We start from the raw sequence: 20,251 nt of genomic DNA, 5'->3' as shown, positions 1-20,251 counted from the left end.
CAGTAACAATGGAGCCCATGTAAAATTTAATCCACTCAAATGTAACTACACAGCTGCTCTGAATACGGCTTAAATGACCCAGCCCTGCAGAGAACACCCAGCACCTTCTCAGACCTGCACCATCTGCCAACTAGGAAAGAATATGAAAAAATGTCTCAAGTCAATTCTGGCTTTGCATTTATTTCTGTGCAAACAGCTGATGGGTCAAAGTGGCTGAAATGCTGAACTATTATCTGGCCAGCAGATGGGGATAGCTCACTCTATATAGGCCCTTAGCTGCTAGTAGATTGCTTCCTCCCAGGTAAATTTGATGAGAATTCATTTCTGAGCTTCATGCAGGGCCATGGTGACTACAGCCCTTCATCTGCCCCAGGAAAAACTGTGTACGAATCCCAGAGAATGGTAAGGAAGAAGCTTCTCAAAAGGCTCCCTTGGAAAAGTGCTGTTATTCTGAAGTATTCAGACAAATGCAGAACTAATGTCTCATGGGAATTTTTAACCTGTTGTTTCAGAGACAGCCTGTTAGCTGGAGAAGCACTTTATATACAATTTACTGTCCATGCACCCCAAAATGCTCCTTCCTCACAATAATCTGCATTTGTGGATCCCTGGGCCAACTGCAGCAAAGGTACTGCTCCTGTGCACCGGCCCCAGGGCTGCAGCAGGATGAGGAGGGCACTGGGTAGAGGCTTTACTCTGATCTTGGAGATCACAAACAGTGTGGTTCAGTGCCTGCAGCTTCACCCTCAGCAAGGCTTTTTACAGGCTGATCACAGGTAGGGAAGGGTGTTGGAAGGTCCAAGTCTGCACACTCTCATGTATCAACCCTGTAACAAGGGGTCACCCAGTTACTGCCCCTTTCTAAAACTCTCCGGGTGCTCAGGCTGCACATTGCTTTTCTATGGATCTGAGCAGTACAGTGTGTGTCTTATTGTAAGGACATGCATTTTTACAAAACTCCCAAGAGGCCAAAGCCATGCTTATACACTGCAAGCAAAATAAAGCAGACTGGACCCCTTACTTACTAGAGAGCCAAGTGGCAATGCAAGCGTTTCAATAGTATTTAGAAGCTTTTGTGGATACAGGCCTCAGACTCTGGAAGGGACTGGATTTACTGTATATCTCTGGCCTCAGCCAATATGTTGTTAGTCAGAATGGACTACGCTCAGTTTGCAGCCTGTTCTGAGGTCCCTAAATCTTCACATAGAGAGAGGTGAGAGACATACTTCAGGGATGTGGCTTCTCCAGGGGGTCAGGTGTCTGCTGCAGGCCCTGCTGCAATAATCATGCAGTACAAGTCCCGTGTTGGCTTCATCACAACACAGAAATTTACATTTTATCAGCTGCTAAGTTACATGAACACATGTGGCTATTGTTTATTTGTTGTATGGCTAAAAAAACTGAAGCAGTTCTTAAGCCTTCAATGGCTTGAGAAAATTGATTAAAACTGTTTTAACCCAGAAAGCCAATATGAGTGAGGGTGAGGGCTGGGCCCCTGCCTTCTTCTTCCATTTTGTTGTTGCATGAGAAAGCAGTTGTTGCTTCATGTGGCCTCATTAGTGTGCAGATAGGCTAAGCATGTGCAATGGTCCCTGTGGAATCATCTCTTGTCAAACAGCAAATAATTACAAACCCTGATCACAGAAGGCTGTCAGAACCTTCTGTGAAATATCAACTACCAAAACACTTCTCCATTTGATTCCAATGACCTTTTACAGAGTGAAAAGAAAAGAAAAGAAAAGAAAAGAAAAGAAAAGAAAAGAAAAGAAAAAGAAAAGAAAAGAAAAGAAAAGAAAAGAAAAGAGGAAAGGAAAGGAAAGGAAAGGAAAGGAAAGGAAAGGAAAGGAAAGGAAAGGAAAGGAAAGGAAAGGAAAGGAAAGGAAAGGAAAGGAAAGGAAAGGAAAGGAAAGGAAAGGAAAGGAAAGGAAAGGAAAGAAAAAAAGGAAAGGAAAGGAAAGGAAAGGAAAGGAAAGGAAAGGAAAGGAAAGGAAAGGAAAGGAAAGGAAAGGAAAGGAAAGGAAAGGAAAGGAAAGGAAAGGAAAGGAAAGGAAAGGAAAGGAAAGGAAAGGAAAGGAAAGGAAAGGAAAGGAAAGGAAAGGAAAGGAAAGGAAAGGAAAGGAAAGGAAAGGAAAGGAAAGGAAAGGAAAGGAAAGGAAAGGAAAGGAAAGGAAAGGAAAGGAAAGGAAAGGAAAAGACCATGGCTTCTGTTGAGCTGACTTTCACAACTGGCAGCAGAGGGAGGAGGATTTCTGCAGCCTGCTAAGTTTCCAAGCACAAGCAGGAAGGCGAAGTGGAATATGACTCCAGAACCTCTCTCTACTGCAAACATGGGCACTGTCTACTGCACCAAATCTGTACAAAGCAAATCTGTGCTTGCTCAGTTGCCAAATAAATTATGCAAAAGCATATAAATGTCTATACTGAGCAGAGGTCCTTTTCTACTCTATATGGGATGATACTTTAAAACAAAAAAGAAACAAAACAAAACAAAGCGGTAGCTGTCTAAAAGCTGAGAACTTACCTTGACTCACCAGAGCATTAACACAGAAGTGGTATGGGCTAAGTCCCCAAATAAAAATAAATAAATAAATAAAAATGATAATAATAATTAAAAAAAATAAAAAAGCTTGATAATAATCTGATTTATCAATACAGTTCTTTTTTTGCAAGATATAATTATGAGTTTTGCAAACAAATGGCACTGCTGAAGGATTATGTGACATAAAAGTTTGCCACAGGACAGTATCAGGTTAGGGAATCATAAATGGTACACCTTGGTCATGAACCTAAGGTCTTTTTAAAGGAAGGCAATCAGGGAGATATTTGTTCCCACTCCCCTAGTGCTCAATGCTCCCTCATAAAGCCGCTGTCTCCCACATCTACCACTCCCACTGCTCCCATCTGCTGATATGACTGTGCACCATTAAAGAGCTGCCCTCTTCCCCTGAAGAGGCAGCTACTTTCGTGCTATATGAAGTAACACCAAAACTGGAGTTAAAGTACATGGAATGTACTAAATTATCTAGAGAGTATGTAGAGTTACTTTAGCGGAGGCTAAGTGGTATTTTGTAAGCACAACTTATATAAAAATAACTAAGTTTTGGATTTTCCTTTTTTTCCAGTAAATCTGCCACAAAAATACACAGTCTAAAATAAAAATTATTAACCAAAAAAAAAAAAAGGAAAAAAAACACCATATAAGGCAAATTATTATTATTTTCCATGTGTCGTCCCATCCCCCCCCCCCCCAATCCATTAGGGATATTACAAAATTCCAATAACAATTCAACCTTTTGGTTTCATAAACGTGTGGCAGAATAAAGATTAAATAACACACTGATGGTTTTCTGCAAGGACTGAGATACATTTCAGTGGTAAATCAGAGACAGGTGAAGTATAAAAAGGTTGAAAAGAACAGCTAAACAGCAATGTGAAAATAATATTTCTTCTTGTTATACCCTTTAACACCAAGATTTTGGTTCCTATGACAACAGAAAGACTGAAATGCACTGGTTTGCATCCCAAATGCAGCTGCATTTCATTAGGGGGCAAAACACATGCACAAAGTATAAGTTAAGGCTTTTAAAAGTGATTAAAGATCCTGAATGTCTTTATTTTTGTGGAACTGTAAACATGCTACTGACAAGGCATTTCAGAAAGGGCCGGACACTCCTCTGAGGTGTCTCAGATTAGACCACCCAAAATTGAAGGTAAAATATGGTTCAAAAAGCAAATGTCATTGTTCCCTGTGTCTCTTCTCATTCTGGAGTCCTCTGCTGAAGGGCAGATAAACACTTGTCATCTCCCATCACTCCCCTCTCAGCTGCAAAGCCTCAAACATCATCTCTAAGAGAAAATGATATTTTTTGAAGCATCACAAAAGCTAATAATCATTATGAACATACATACACGTTACATGCAGGTAGAGGACAGCATTGTCAGATCCCAGGCTGTTTTCCACCAGCACGGTCACTCGGAATATGCCCACGTTTTGGTAAATGTGCTTGATCCCATCTTCTGTTGAGCTGAGATTAGCATATGAAACAGCGATGCCATCTCCAAAATCCACCTGAATGAGGGATCTCTGAAGGTCTCCCTGTGGCGACAGAAAAGAGAAAGGGTCAAAATAGACTCTGATTTTTCTTTTTTTTTTTTTCCTTTTTTTTTTTTTGTTTTCTTCTGGAAGAGATCTCCTGGCACATCAGTCCACAGTCTGATGCTACCAGAGGAAAGGTGGCAACTTCATCAACCTGCTCATTAGAAAGTGGAGAGAAAGTGACAGTTCTTGAGGTTGACTTGACTGCACCATGAAGGAAGTGTTATCAAAGGTGCGTTCTGTAGCTCTGCCTTCCTAGCTGTCAGGAGAGCTAGGGGATCTTCTGGAAAACATACTGGCTCCTTCCTCTGGGTTTCCTTATTGTGAAGTTGTGTGTTGTGGTGGGGAGACGTTCTCATCTCAACAAGCACTGAGGACATGGGTAGCTATTGAGGTCGCCTCAGGGATCTTTGGAACAACCCACATTGTGCGTTTTGCATTTAAAATCATAAAAAGTAGATAGATAAAACAAAGCAAGAAGGAACTTTGAGAAGTCCTCAGGGAAGGGTTAACTATATCAAAGTATATCAAAGTTAAAAGAACCACTTCAGCCTCACATAACAACGGCTTACAGAAACTTATGACTTGTGCAGTGGCTTGATTAAAATGACCTGGATTTATGTTTGCTTCAGAATAGCTACCAACACTACTAATACTAAATGGGACACTTTGTCCCTGCCTCAGAAGAGAAGTGCTAATGAATTAACAGGGCTGATTAAACTCTTATCCTTCTGCCTAGAGATTATCCTAGCAGAGAGGGTTTGTAGTGTAACTCAGACTGCCACTTTGTGACATCAGTCTCCTGGACTGCCAGTCTAGCAGGCTTCAGAACTGTTGCAATAAATCACAATAAATAAATAAATAAAATTCACAGCTGGGGGAAAAAATGCTAAAAGAAAAGCCAAGGATATCAGGGATTCGTATTGCTCACGCCAAACACTTTAATATGAAGCAATCCTAGAACTGGTTTTAATCTTCTGCTCTTGAAACTGAATTCCAGCCTGGTCCGTGCAGTTCCATCAAACTCAACATCGGAATCACCCAGCCCTAAAAAGCATTTTAAACCCCAAAGAGGTTGCATTTCATTATTCTGTTTTACAGGCAAAAAGCAAATTTTTGATTTTTTGTTTGCATGCCAGTTTAACACACTGAGAAGTGAGTCACAACTGTTTTAAAATAATAACTATAAAAATAATTCCAGATAATCCATGTGTCACACACTACAAACACCTGCAAGCCTTTCCTATATCACAAGGCAGTGATATGCCCATGGTGAGGGCAGCTTCTGACAGCCAAATCACTGCACAGCCTACACTGACCTGTATAGCAACCATGGCTGCTACAGATCCTCTCCCTTTCAGGTGAGATGCGGTATCTTGTCACAATTTTAAGCATTCCTGCTCCTTTTGAAAGTGCCCCTCAGTGGCTCTGCATGATGCTTACGTGGGTAAGCTCACGCTTGCTGCCTGTTGCCATGGAGCAGCTTCTTCCACAGGCCGATGCTGGAGCAGCTGCCACTGTCTGGAAGAACACTGCTAAATTAATAGCTGAGGGCAGTTCATAAAACTGTCTGAAAGGACATTTAATTTACTTTGGTTTGGTTTCCTTCCCCCCCTCCACTCCACCAAGACAGTCCTCTGGATGCCCAGCTGGAATGAAAGGTACCCATGTAAATGGTTGGCATCGGGCAGGTTTCCACATTGGAAAGGGAAATGTGTGTGTGTGTGTGTGAGGGAACTGTGACAGAACCGCTTCCATTCAGCATGTTTCCTCACTCTTTTTATCACTTGTTGTGAAGTCAGAAATGGTGGAGGCCTGGCTGATTGGAAAGTAGGGGGAGCAGAGCTATACCTGGGGATAACAAGAGAGATAAATTGTCCCAGACGCTCTGTAGAGGTTAAAGCGGTAGTCATTACACTACCCTGGCACCCTGCTGGAAGCTCAGCTGCTTCCAAAATGATGAGACAGAAATAAAAGTATTGCTCTGCTTTGGAGGATCGCAGGCTGAATGTGTGGAGGGAAAGACATCCCATGACAGAGTTACATGCCTGGGGCTTCCTACAGATATGCTATGCTATTTCTCTACAGAGTCTTGAAGGTAAAGACAGCAGCTCGCTGTTCTCCTGAGAGCACCAGTAAGGGCAGAAGAACCCTGAGATGCTGAGCCACTAGGGAGAAGGCCAAATTGAATATGCTGGCAGAAAAACAAACAAACAAACAAAAAAGAACATGAGGGCCTCGTGTTAAGCCAGCTCCAGGTTGCCCCTGGGTTGATCTTAAATAAGTTAAGCCCCTTGGTGAGGTGAGTTATTTGAAAGAGGCTCTGCACATTTCAGGTAAGATGCAGTGTTCTGGGGTATCTTGAGTTGATGCCCTGTTCGACAGAGCCAACAACAGGTATCAGATGGAATATGCCTCCACAAACAGAGGTGAACATACATGAGCTCCTCCGCTCTGAACCTCTGGTCAAAGGGGAAATATATTCTCTCAAGCATGGTGCTGGACTGGGACCAAAGACAGAGTTCTCTGAAATACCCTTAGATGCTCTTCCAGTTCTGTTAAACCCATCGCTAGGGCTTTACTCTTTCTTGTTGTTGTTTGTTTTACTAAAAAGAGATGGTATCTTAAGTAAAACAATTATTCAATAAAGCCATACTGCTGGGACAAAGCAGTCTGTATGGTTAAAACCACACCACTGTAGTGACCCTGCTGGCTTTATCATCTCTGAGTATATTTGAGTTCATGCAGCTGAGATGTATTTCAGGAAAAGGTACATTCCCCTGAATCTTTGAGGTAGCAGAGGAACATGAACAGGGTGATAGAATGTTAGAACAGCCCTGTTTCTGCAAGTGTCAAAATTCATGCTCTAAAGAGTGTTTTGTCTCATCTTCGTTTTCTCTATTGCCATGAAAGCCATAGCATCTACAGGTGCTGCCACGGAAGGGCAGCATTTCTAACACATGCAGGATTTAGATTTCAAATTTTCTTCCAAATTCCCTAGGGAGAAAAGATGCTGACAGGGACATCTGAAAAACTAATTGGAGAAGAACTTCAGCTTCTGTTCCCCCAGTCTTTTTCATTTGTCTTGGCCTTTCCTGTTTTGTTTTAAAACTCTTTGAACTGGAAAAAACATTTTCCATTCAGTAAGATCCAGGCTATAACACTTCTCTGAAAATGCCACATTTTGAAAGGCTGACATTTAAAATTCTAGCTTAGAAAGGGGAAGAAAAAAGTCAGGAAAACAAAGAGACTGTGGTTTTGATTTTTTTATAATGTTTTATCTGTGCCAGGAGAGAGCATGGGCACAAGACAGAGGAGAAAGCAGGTAAGCCCAAATCAAAACATTTCTGTATATCCTACACCTGATCTACATCGACCCCAGCTGTCTGTGTCTCAGGCAGCTCTAGAGAGCTGTTTGCAAGTGGCTATTTTACCAAGAGAAGTTTTGTTTTGCAACAGATTGATGCATATACATATCTCTGCTAAAATCTCTCCTGTTGCTTTTTCTGACTTCTCCTCATCATTTTGACAAATCCAGTGCTCTGTGGTAGGGTTTCCTAAAGCTTTTAGCCTGATTAAGGTGGACATAAAACTCACCGCATCATTTCTGCAGCCACAGCAAAGCACTTGGATGCAATCAGCACTGAGTTATCTTTGGTCAGCCTCTCTGGCCTGTGCTGTAAGAGGGCTTTAATGCCAATGCTCTTAGGCATCACGGGAGAAATTTGCCAAGTTGGCTGCTTGTGGTGGTATCTCTGCATTCAGCTCCTGTACTTTAATCACACTAAGCTAGGCAGCAACCAATTACAATAGCTAGAAAAATAAAAGTAATTTTAGTGGATTTCATTTTACCTTGTATTAGGTAAAATATACAGTATTTAATTTATAATATGTTGCAATATGAACAATGTTGGACATACCTGAAGAACTACACTGCAATCTTGATAAAGACTTTAGTTCAGCCAAAGACATAAGCATATGCTGAACTTCAAGCACATGAATACTCCTTTTGGCCTGTGAAGAAGCCTTGGGAATTAAAAACAATTTTCCAAGACCCCATCTTATGCCTTTTACCTATAGAACATTTGATAGTAAAATATAAATTGGACATTTACTGTTTTCTAAGGGATTTTCTCATTAAACGCCTAGGGAATTTCTAATCATAAACACAACTCCCCTCCCCCAAAGCCAAATGCACATTTTCCCTGTATCTTGCCAAAACAATAAAGCATACACAAGACCTATATGCTTCCAACAAACTCTGTGAAGCTTTCTGCCCCAGGGTATGCCAAGAAACAGCCTATCTAGTTCACAACAATATTGTTACATTTTGATTGCTTTTATAAAGCCTTGGGTATTTTGGTGTATCTGAGGTTAGGGCTCATTCCGACCCATCTATCAGGATTCTCTCTCAAACACTGTCTGAATCTTGCCCAGAAGGTTGTAATCATGAATCTTCCTTATTAAATTCCAGTCTTTGTATATAAATTGAAGTATTAAAACTATGAAACACAGTTCAAGGTTTTTAATTTCGGTACCCATGTTTCAGATTTAATTTTTAAGTCTTCAATTATGCATCGACTTGTACCTCTTCCTTACAGATGTTGAAAATGGATTTAATTATCTTCTGCAAGAGGCAGATACCACTGTTGTTGGATTGTCTTCACGAATTAATGTTTTCAAAGTCTGTTCTGTGCTGTCTTTAGGTCAACCTTTTTTCCCACTGTGGCATTTTCCTGTCACCATCAGAAAACATCCATCAAACATTTCCATTGCAACTGAGTATCTGTGCATGGGATACCTTTGGTCTATATCTGTTTAAGCATATGATTAATTTTAAAATATATTTATGGTCAACTTGATCAAATACAGAAAGTCATGTTTTCATCTGTAAATTCCAGCTTACAGAGATGCTCTTAACTTTTTTTAAAAAAGCCAAAAATTAATAGAATTCAATTTTTTTTTTATGAGGACAAATAGCCTGATACTTTCCACATGCACTTCTTTTTCTACACCAAAACAGTTAATTGTACTAATCAAATCTCTCATCCTGACTGTCAGTTCTGCCATCACAACTCATCTATGAGCCTTTTCTAGAGGACTAGATCTTTTGCGCTCCACAGGAATGAACAAGTATGGCCTCTCAGGACTATGCCAAATAATTCAACTCGTATGACTGGAGATGCGTTAGAAGACTGTGGTGTTTTGTGTCATTATGAAGGAGAGATCAAATTTGTATATTTTCATGGAATTTCAGTGGTGAATTTAAAAATGCATGAAAGGCTATGATTTCTCCTAACAAGCTTGTCATTATCAGTAACACAGAAAATGCAATTATAATTCAGATGACAGTGGTATGGGGGAGAGGGTGTACTGATCCTTGGCTGTGTGTTACTAACAGGAACATGGTGGTATTAGTAAGATAAACAGCCATGATTCAGCATGTGCGTTTAAAGTTAGGATGAAGGTTTCAGATTTTCGTATTCATTACTAAGTAACTTGTGATATCAAAAGGGGCAACACGCTAGGATATTGTGAAAAACTACAGCCTATGCTTTCAAGTACTCCTGGCTTTGCATCTTAAATTTGGGCACACAAACAATCAAAACAATCCTAATGTTAAGCTCATCTCCAGAGACTTCAGCTGAATTGAATTCTGAATCACACCAAAACACAGTGCTGCAGTGGGAAATGCTAATAGCACTGTCCTCCTGCCAGCAGGGTCCCCCTAGCTCATTAAATGTACCCGAGACACAACGTACCTTGGGCAACCATTTATTAACATTGGCATTACAGAAACCCATTGCAATCTACATGAAATTCAGGGCTGTACTTGTTTATTCACCTGGTAAAAGAGATTTTCTGGCCTTATAAGCGTTCAGCATAAAAATGAAAGGCATGGAGCGCATGAAGGAGAAAGCTCTATTTTCAGATGAGGGAACAAAAAAGTAAAAAGGTTAAGTTTCTTACTCGAGGTGACACACAAAGAGCTCATAGTGCAGTTCAGGAATGAGATCAGATGGCCTGAATTCTAGCCCATGGCTTGAACTGTTAGAACAAATGAGTTTTCCCACATATTAACCTAATCCAAACATCATACAGCAAAAGAAAGTAGGCAAAAGCAAGCCAAAATCTACTCCCAGTAGAGTGACTTTGGCAAGTGAGAACTAAAGCAGACCTGGAATGTCAAAGACTTTTGGCTGTCATTTTATCAAGATAAAAAATAAATTAGAGTAGGCAGTTTCTCTGTGAATTATTTGTAATGAAACAGCCAAAGCCCTGAACCATTCTGCCCTGAATGTCTTTACCATCCATTTCCTCAGCAAAGATGTATGAGCAATCAGACAAAACAAGTTTGAAAGCCATTGTGCTGCAAAGTGTTGTGCTACTGCTTTTAGTGTCTCTGCTGAAGCAGTACAGCAAATGTCTGATGTTCCTACCAATAACTCAAATACACAAATAACAGTTGGGTTTGTGACAGGCAGGAGACGTTCCTGACCATGTGATGGGGAAAGCATGCAGAAAAAACACCCACTTAATAAAACTCCTCTATTTATTTTCTACAACAGAGCAGGAAAATATGCCAGGGATGTTGGGTTTAAGAACTTGAGCAGGAAAAATATCTTTGCAGTTTTCATTTTGTTTTGGGTTCAATTTTATTGCTGTACAAAAATAAAGCAAGGATTCAATTTGTTTAGGTTGAGGAAAAACTGTGTTGTTGAGTAACACAGGTGAGAGGTACCAGCCCTTGGCCTGTGCATAGAGTCCAGGCCAGGACAAAGGATTAACCTACCAACTAGCAGTGTTTTGAGGCAATGGGAAAATGTACTTTAAAGAACACCTGGATTTCTCTTGTGCTGCCATTTAGTGACAGAGATTCTGTTGCTATTCTGCCTATCTCAATAGAAATTTAAGAGCAAAATTACCGGTGTAAATATGGTTCTCCACTTATTAAACGCTTCAGCAATGCTTTATGCAATGGGACTGCTAACTGCAGAAGGAGGTGTTGATACTTTCTGGCTGCTGTCATTCAGTAATATTATCATGATGATTATTCCCAGACTAATATCAGAACTAACCTGGAGAAACCTTTCCAATCTAACACTGTATCATGGTCAGAATAACACAGTCCACAGACCCAGCCTTGAGCATCACTGCAGACATAAGGAGACCCTCTAAGAAACCCCCCTGTGCTGTGGTTCCTGCCTGACTCCCACAGCTGACTGTAAACATTTCTTACTGCCATGATTTGCATCTGCTAATCTAAATCTACACTCTTTTAGTTTAAAGCCACTATCCCTTGTTCTGAGGGTCAAGTGGAACACAGGCATGAACAAATAGAGCTGGGAGGCTGTGGTGTGTGGAACAGCTCTGCAGATCTGAAGGCTTCAAACAAACTGTCTTAGAGGGATACAGGAATATGGGAGATACAAAGATGAGAATGGACTACAACTGACACATGAACACACACATATCTAGCCTTTTGTAACATGCCTGATGCCTTCTCTTCAGCAATAACAGGTGGGACAGATTTGGTGAATGTTAAACATCCTAGATTATACTATGCTCCATACCAGCGCAAGGCAGAACCAAACAGAAAATGGCAAGTTCTTGTTTTGTGATACCTCTGCCTTGTTTGAAAGGGACAGAAATTTCCCTTTGAGAAACAGGGCTGGACTATCCAAACTCCAGAGATCCCTTCCAACCTCAGCTATTTTGTGATTCTATGAATTTGATACTGTTTTATGGCAGGAAAGTTGTTCATTTGCTGGGTTGTTTAACTTTTCTGGTAGGTGCTGTGATTTTTGTCACTGAAATAGCTTATTTGGTAAATAATTTAGTGTATATACAATTATGCTGCTAGAAACGTAGTTTATTCTCCTTTAGCTTATAGCATATAACTGGCCCACTCTCCAGTCCTACTGTAAAATTCCCAAGCAAGGCCAGTTCCCAGTTTTTATCAACTTCTCCCAATTACCCTTTGCACAGCATAGACTTTCAGTCTCACTGTCTTCATACATCACCCATTACCTTTTAGAGTATACTCTGCCCCAGCTACATCATGGCGCTGACTTTATCCCACACCCTCTTGATTCACCTCTTTACCACTTTACAAACTTTGTCTGGCATGAATCAGACTGAAACACAGCCATGAGGCCTGGGATGAAACATAAAAATAGAGCTTACCTCTTCCAGCTGCACCAGGAAAGTGACATTGTGTCCTTGCTCAGCTGTCAGTTTGCCATCAGTGGTGATTATGCGAAGCCCCTGGGGGGCTTTGCCAGGACATTGCTGTGGTTTTGCCGTGTACTGTTCTCTCACACCATCCGTGCAGTTATTAGAAACAACTTTCCGGTACCTGCAAAGGTAAAGAGAGAAATCTCTGCAAGATGCAAAGAGGTAGCATGACAGGGTTAACTGGAAACAGGGAGAGGTTTTCAAGGGTTCTTTAGACTAGGGAGATTGGAAGACATCTTTTTATCGTTGCCTCAGCCAAGCAATCCCTGTGTACCTAACATACAAGTAATTAATTCTGTTGTTAAATGGCATGTGATATTTAGCACATCTATATACCACATACTACATAAATTGCATAAAATGTATAATTATATGGTGATCTAGGTTATAAGTGAAATAACTATAGATCTATAAATAAGTAACATGCACATAAAGTATGAAATTGTATTCTGTTATATTTTAGGCGTAGTTAAAAAGATTTTCTCACGTCATAAAACTATTCACTTCTCATCAGCTGTGAGCCAACTCTCACTTAAGATGTAACTCTCTAGAGCAAGAGAAATGATGAAGTTGAAGAAAAAAGCAAATTATCTCTATCTTTGAGTGTACAAAATGTCAAAGCAGCTTGGATTCCTTTGTTTTTATCACTTGCATGAGAAATGCAGCTTGAGGTCAGTCTTTTAATATATAATGTATCTTTATTGTCTTCCAGGAGAGCCAAAGAACAAAGAGCATTTGGACTAGCTGCCCATCTATTGCTTCTTTTCACTTATACATCAGTTTCATCCCTTTCCTCTAAATTGTTTTCCTCCCTTTCTGCCTCACCTGATCCCACATGATTTTAACAGGAAACTTTTCAGAGATTTAGTGATCTGACCTTTGCCTTACATTTTCCACTCAAGTTTCTTTATGGTATCATTTTTCATAGACAGGTCTGGACAATACGTGATGGCAATCTGGAGGGCCAGACTGTGGACCCTAACAAACTCAATAAACAGGTCCTAAGGGCTTCACCCAGCTTTGAGTCATCTACAGAAAATACAATCAGTAGTTGTTACCGGGTTGAAGTCTGTATGGCTAGTCTAGCTAAAAAACACCTGGTGTGCTACTTACCCAGTGCTGTTGAGATAACTCTGTCCAACGCTGCAGTCTTTTGACAAGGAAGATGGATTATACCAAAACGCTGGTAAACATTGCCCATTGCTGTGACGTTCATATCCATAATCACTGTTTTAGCATTAAAAGAAAGTCACATTGGAGGAAAAAAAAAAAAGAAAAAAAAAAAGAAGAATTAACATGGGCATTAGATCATGCTCGTTACTATGGATCCAAGTTTTGATTTTCCTTAATCTCTTTCCTAGGGTTTCTGATCCTTTTTGCTGATATAACAACAGATTCTTCACTTGCTTTATCTTTTTCTGGGGAGGAGTGTGGGGGGGTGAAGTTACCTTGCATGCATCCCAGCACAAACAAGCAGAACCAGATCATTGTTTTATTCAGGGAGTTCATGAGCTACTTCTTTATCTGTTATCCCTCCATAGTCTAACACTATTTCTCAGGCACAGCTCTAGACCCAAATATAATAAAAGCCAGAGATCACCAAATTCAATCACTGCTGTCTCAGTTGTATCTTAGAAACCTGAAATGCTAAACAATTCATTGTATTTGAAAACTATATCACATTAGCTGTACAGGAAAAATTACAGCTCTGAGAGAGCTGAATGAAGGCATTAACAGAAGTATTTGGTAATGGCTGCAATTTTCATTTCTATTTTGGTTTGAAAGAGGAAATGCTACCAAAAACCATGTGTCAGAAACAATGAGTCAAACTGGAATCTTTTGTTGCAATTTGGGTTTAGCTATGAATAAATTTGCTTCAGTTCCACTAAAAATAAACAACATTTCCAACTGTTTTTGATTCCAAATAAAGTCACTATAAAAATTGTTCATTTTTAGTTCTGTATTTGTGGAACAAATAAACAAACAAACAAAACTCTTTAAACAGTATTCTGTTCTGTTTGGGTGGAAAATCATTCTTATTCCTTATACTGAGCTTTCTCCATATACCATAACTGAGAAGCTAATGGATCATCATTTCTGAGAACTGCTACCCAGAGGTTCACAGACTCCTTTCCAATATTCCAGTTGCGACATGATCTTTGATCTTAAGTGATCTCTTTCTTTTATTTTTATTTTTTTTCCTTGTTATCTTTAATATCTTGGTATCCTGTAGCCTGATGTCTACGAAAGAGGATTAGGGTAAATTAGATTATGTGATCTAAGGGCTCGTGTTTGTTTACAAGAAACACCAATAATGTGGATAGAGCCAGTGAAGACTCTGTCCTGGTTCCTCTAAGGGCTGTTCAAGGGAGAACCATCAAACCATTTCTGGGGTAAGACCTACAAGATAATCAACAGGGGAGGCTCTGCCCAGATTACTTTGTTGACTGAGCAGGGTTACCGCACACAGGGGTACAGAGCTCATTATACCATGCCAAAAAAGAGAATTTGGGGGTTGCACAAAACTTCTTATGGGATGCCAAGGGGAAGAACCAAAGGCAAGAAAAGGGAATGACCAAGGTGGTTTGAGGAGTGTACAAAAACGTACAAAATCAGAGGGAAAAGGAATGGGTTGTGTGTAAACGGGGTGTTTTTTTGGCCATGTCCTTTCACTGCATTGTTCTTTGTCATCTCATTAAATTCCATTTCTAACTGTTCTTCTGGGACAGGGGCTCTCTGTTCAGCGTGCACGCGCATGTCTAAATGTCAGCAACTGGAGTTAGACCATGGGTCATAAGGCCCATGTGCCCGTGGTGCCAGAAGCCAGAATCACTGGAGTGTTTCCATAGTGCCTGGGTGAGCATCAAGCCAGACAGGACAGTGAGAAGGATGAAAACCTTAGGAGCTATGTGCTGATGTGGTCACAAGTCTGGGCTGGATACCAGGTCTGTGAATTGATTATTGGTTTGGGGGCTGGCTACTGATGTAAAGTCATGTAGGTGTGGACCAGCTAGTGAAGAGACCTGTGTCTGTCTACATGTGAGGCAGCTGGGCACACCTGGGATCCAGGGGCCATCTCCTGGCAATGATCCACAGTCCGTGCCTTTGGGCACGAGCATCAGCAACTGGAGCGTGGCTCCAGGACTCAGAGGCTCATACATCCAAATGTCAGCAACTGGGGAGACTGGGCATCCCAGGGACAGCTACTGGATAGAACTGGGTGTCTAAGACCAGGTACTGGTGGGATCAATATTGTGCGTACATTTACATATGCATATATTTTCCACAAATGGGATTTCATCTTGATCACCTAGAGGGGACAGGATGAGGCAACTGGTGTTTGTACAAGTGCTGTGTTTTCTGTTTGGGTTAATCTGTGTGGCCAGCCATGTATATATGCATTGTGTGTACATTTACGTCTATCAGGAACAAATGCTCAAGCTTGTTACTGCTTGGATCAGGGGATATAAAAATGCTGCAGCAGCCTCACCTCCATCAGGCTACTGGATTCAGCAACCACTAACAGGCAGCAACCAATGCTGATTGACGGTGTGATCAATAATATATGTAGAATAATATTAACAAGAACAAGAATATATAAAATTATGAAGATTTTTTTTTTTCCAATTGTCTTTTCTTGCTGGGCCAAAACATGATGGTTTAAATAAAACTGAGTTGCTGTTAAATAATTTTAAGATCTCTGGGTTGTTATCAAAAGCTGGACAATGAGAGGAATTTTGTCACTGCTTTTTGCTCATGCCTGCAAGCTTTTCTTCTGAATCAAGAAAGAAAAATGTTTTGAGGTAATCTAAAACCAGAGAAATTAAAAAGGTGGCATTAACCAAAAAGAAAACTAAAGCGGCACATCCCTTGGGAAAACTCTTGAACACCCATTGGACTGCACAATTGTTCCAAAAGAACATTTTGGCAGCTGTGTTGCTTGGGATAGCTACAACAAGTAATTGAGAACATGCTCTAGGAAACAGCAATGAACTAGATGACCTGAATGTTTTTTTCCTCAGTTTTTGTGATTGAATTTTCATGAATCTATTTACTCAGATGTTAGTGATTGAATGTTGTCTAATTGCTTTGGAAGCATCAGCCAGCCTATTCTCCCACTGCCATGTGCTCCTCTAATCATCCTTGTTGGATTAAAAACACTATGACTGTGGAAACACTTTATAATGAAGAATAACACCATTCTGATTTGTTTAGAGAAAACAAATATTTACATACAAGTGGGACTCTTGTATTTTTGTAATTCATTTGTCAACACTGCAGTGCTATATTCCTAAGTTAGCATGTGTCAGTGTAATTAAAAAGCTGTAACACTGTACACACACAATGTTCTGCAATCAGTTAGGTGAAAACAAAACAAAACAATACAGTAAAATCTGCTGCAGAGAGGATCAGTACCCATAGTCCAATTTAATACAGCAGTATCAAGTCTGTGATTTCTTACTACACACTTGTCTATACTCATGCTATAATTTTGCTTCCTGTTAGTATCCACAAATCTAGGCAAGGGAAGCTTGAGTTAACTAGGTTTGACTATACTTGGATCATATTTCTCAAAGTCAAGAGAATAAAATTATAGGATTTTCCACAACAGAAATAGTTCTAAGCACAGAAGTTTCACAGTGTCATTTTCAGGCCTGCAAATCGTCTGGCTCATTAAAGTCCTACAGAAATATCATCCCAGTAAATGACACGAATTGCTGTTCCGTATCTCTCTACAGATGCAGCAGCCCCCTGTTCACCTCCGCAATCTTGGAATCTAATGAATTCCTTGGCTACAGGCTGGTGCATGCAGAACACTGATGCTGACAACAAATTGCTGCCTACAATTTGGCACAACGGGCTTTGTAGCAATCAACAAGCATTAGCATCAATTGGATTGCCATAGCACGAGCCAGTATAGCAAAATCTGGAAACAGGAAAGGCATCAGCTTTAGACTGCAATCAGCTAGCCGAGTCATTGCCAGGTACCTGGGAATTGGAATTTGCATATATTGATGATATTTTCTGCCTGCCTGAAAGGAATTCAGGTGAAATAGATAATGTACCTATCAAAATAAAAGCAGAGCCATTTACCTGCATGGCTTGTTTTATCAGTGTGAAGCAGCCTATTGCCTAGCTCTTGATTACAATGTTTATACACTGGCCACTTTTACTGGTTTAAACTGGAATCCTATTTGTCCTAGTCAAGTAGGATGACAAATCCTTCTCTGTAATTAAAGACAGATACCCATTCAATCCAGAAATTCTATAACCCTGCTCAAAGTGCATGGTAAATTTCCTGATTTAAGATCATTATCAATGTAAGTAACAATCAAAGGATAAAGAAATCCCTTAAGGAACTAGCTTGAATACAGACCTGACAAACATACTGTCATGTAAGAACTGTAAATCTTTGTGATATTAAAATTCCACCATTTTTAAGGTATAGACATAATCAGGTAAGTCAGACAAGTGATTGCCTTGTTCATACCTTCTGAGACTCAGGAGATGACTTAACACGTAAGCACAGGATTTCCTTAATATTAACAGTTTCACCTTAAGGTCAGACATGCCAGAAACTGAAAATGTTACTCGTGGTTTTGTACTTTCTGCTTTGCAAACTTTTCAGACTTTAAATAGGGTGGAATTAAGGTACCTGGGATTAAAGTCCGCCTTGTTCTGTAGATTCCAAAAGCTCTTGTAAAAATAATTAACTGTGGCCACAGCTCTGGTGAAGTCTTACCAGCATTTTATTAGTTTACTATTATTATCTAATACTGAACTACGGTGTAAGTGTAAATTTATGTTAAAGAGAGTTATATTTGCCTCACAGTGGTACAGGATCTGAACTGGGATTTATCTCAGAGAAGGATGGATTCAACGACAGTTTGAATGATGGACCCAGGAAGACATATGGTTATAACTGCATTGCAGCATTCAGAACAGGCCACACCAGCTTATGTTAATAGAGAATCTGAGATTCCCAAAGTCTTTCCAGTAAAATCAGGCCTGGAAGATATCTAGGCCCCTAAAGATGCAGAGATGCATCATAGACTTTGCATAGTGAATCTGCATTTTCCACAACCATTCAAAACGAACTAAAGATTAACTCAAATTTATTATTCATTAGTTAAATAAGCCTACCAGAATGATAAAGCAAATTTAGTTCATTTTAGGATGTAAATGTATGTGCATTTCAGAACTGGCACCTGCATGATCCTTGCGGATATCATCAGTGAAATAAGTACGTTTGAATCTTAATTGCACTAAGGCTCCTTTGCACCTCTTTTTCTGTTCGAAGTCACCAGCACCAGAGTGAACAGACTAGTACTTCCCATGGAGGTGTAAGATATAGGAATACTGATAGGAGAAGCCCTCAGTATTAATGGCAGTGGGTTCCGAAGGAGGGCTGACAGAGCAACACTTAACTCAAAGGTTCTATTAAAGGACCTGGGGGACAGGTAGCTGAAGGATGAGTACCACTAAAGATTTCCATCTGTGTCTGGGAAGTGTTTCTACTGGAGAGATATTGCCGTAATAACATTCAGACGGCAGGAAGAAACACAATGGAAGGAAAGCGGGTAAATTAATGTTTTAATAACACACAAGTAACGGTGTCATCCATTTACTCAAATCAATTAAATGAAGAAGGACAATCTCGTTTCCAGGCCGTTGCTAGGACGGATTTGAGGAGGGTTTTCCTGCGTGTTCCCACAGTCCCCTATTCCTGAAGCGCTATTGCCCTCTGGCTGTCAGCTGCAGCCCAGGTACAGAGCACCAGCTCCCTGCCGGATCAGCTCTGGCCCCAGCTAGTTTTGGATCTAGGCCATGATAAAAGATGCCTAATGTCAGAAGAGCTCAGGTTCCCAAGGCTGGTGGAACTACAGTCATTTCCAGTGTCACTCAGTTTTGCTGCTGTGTAAAACAATAAACCAATGTGCCCTTTTCTCTGAGAAAGAACTACTGTGGGCTGAATGCAGATTTGAAACGAACCTTTGAGTTCTATGACATTACTAGGAGAAAAAAAATAAATTAGAAAATCTTTATGTCCTTTATGATTGTCTTTTTTCCCCTGAACTGATAAGACAACACTCACAGAATTAACAGGAATAACACTTTTTTTTTTTCTTTTTTTTCTTTTTTTTTTTTTTTTAACTTCACATGACCACACAGGTATATATTCTGTTTTACTCCAAGCTCTGATAAATTTAGATAACAAAATTTTATCCATACAAATTCAGTTTCCAAACTACACTGATTGGGGCAGGGATTGTTGTCCTCATGCATTCTGTATATGAGTCCGGATCCTGTAACCATTAATGTTAATATAAAAAGCTGCCCAGTTTATTTCAAGATTGCAAAAACAAGCGCAGCCAGAAAAGGGGCTTCTCCCTGCCTGACAGATACATGTCCCCTTCAATCCTCTCCAATTCAGAGCCCTGTCTAAAAAAGACTAATAAATTATTCAAATGCACCATGGAAATGTCATGAATGAGGATGATGAAAGTGCTTCTTCCTTTTGCATGAAGAAACCTACAGAGGACATCTTCTATCAGCAAGACTTCATTCAACATTTCTTCTCCAAATTCCTCTTTGGAGTAGCTTATGCAGGATGCTTTAGCAGGGAAGCCTAGTACAGAGTTCAAGAAGGCATGCACAGAATGCTATGGCAGAGAAGCAGCAGCTTTGCTTTTGTTAGCATAATAAAGCTTGGCTGACAAATTCAGGTGAGCCAGCAGAATTGCTTTTTTTTTTTTTTTTTGGCATTTCTTTTCTCCTCTGTCATCTGTTCCCAGAGGCTTTTCCATCTCTCTCTGGAAAATCTATGTAAAACTATGCTCCTGACTGTTTTAAGTAGATAAATAAGTGATGACTATTTCTGGTAAATATTTCTGAACTGGATGTTTACGGAAATAT

At 40.1% G+C, this 20,251-nt stretch overlaps 1 protein-coding gene across 1 annotated transcript in view; it reads right to left on the bottom strand.

Annotated features, from left to right (window-relative positions):
- The window catches only part of SORCS1 (sortilin related VPS10 domain containing receptor 1), a 289,292-nt gene that overhangs the window by 26,226 nt on the left and 242,815 nt on the right, over nt 1-20,251 (bottom strand). Inside the window, exons 17-19 of the mRNA XM_035547734.1 lie at nt 13,448-13,561; nt 12,284-12,455; nt 3,910-4,096 (exon numbers count right to left, since the gene is read on the bottom strand). Coding sequence (XP_035403627.1) covers nt 3,910-4,096; nt 12,284-12,455; nt 13,448-13,561 — 473 coding nt within the window. The remainder of the gene's footprint in view (nt 1-3,909; nt 4,097-12,283; nt 12,456-13,447; nt 13,562-20,251) is intronic.

The sequence above is a fragment of the Cygnus atratus genome, chromosome 7, assembly GCF_013377495.2.
Source record: "Cygnus atratus isolate AKBS03 ecotype Queensland, Australia chromosome 7, CAtr_DNAZoo_HiC_assembly, whole genome shotgun sequence".
In the NCBI taxonomy this organism is placed as follows: domain Eukaryota; kingdom Metazoa; phylum Chordata; class Aves; order Anseriformes; family Anatidae; genus Cygnus; species Cygnus atratus.
Note: the sequence above shows the minus strand (reverse complement) of the source record. Positions and strands in the feature narration are given on the sequence as shown.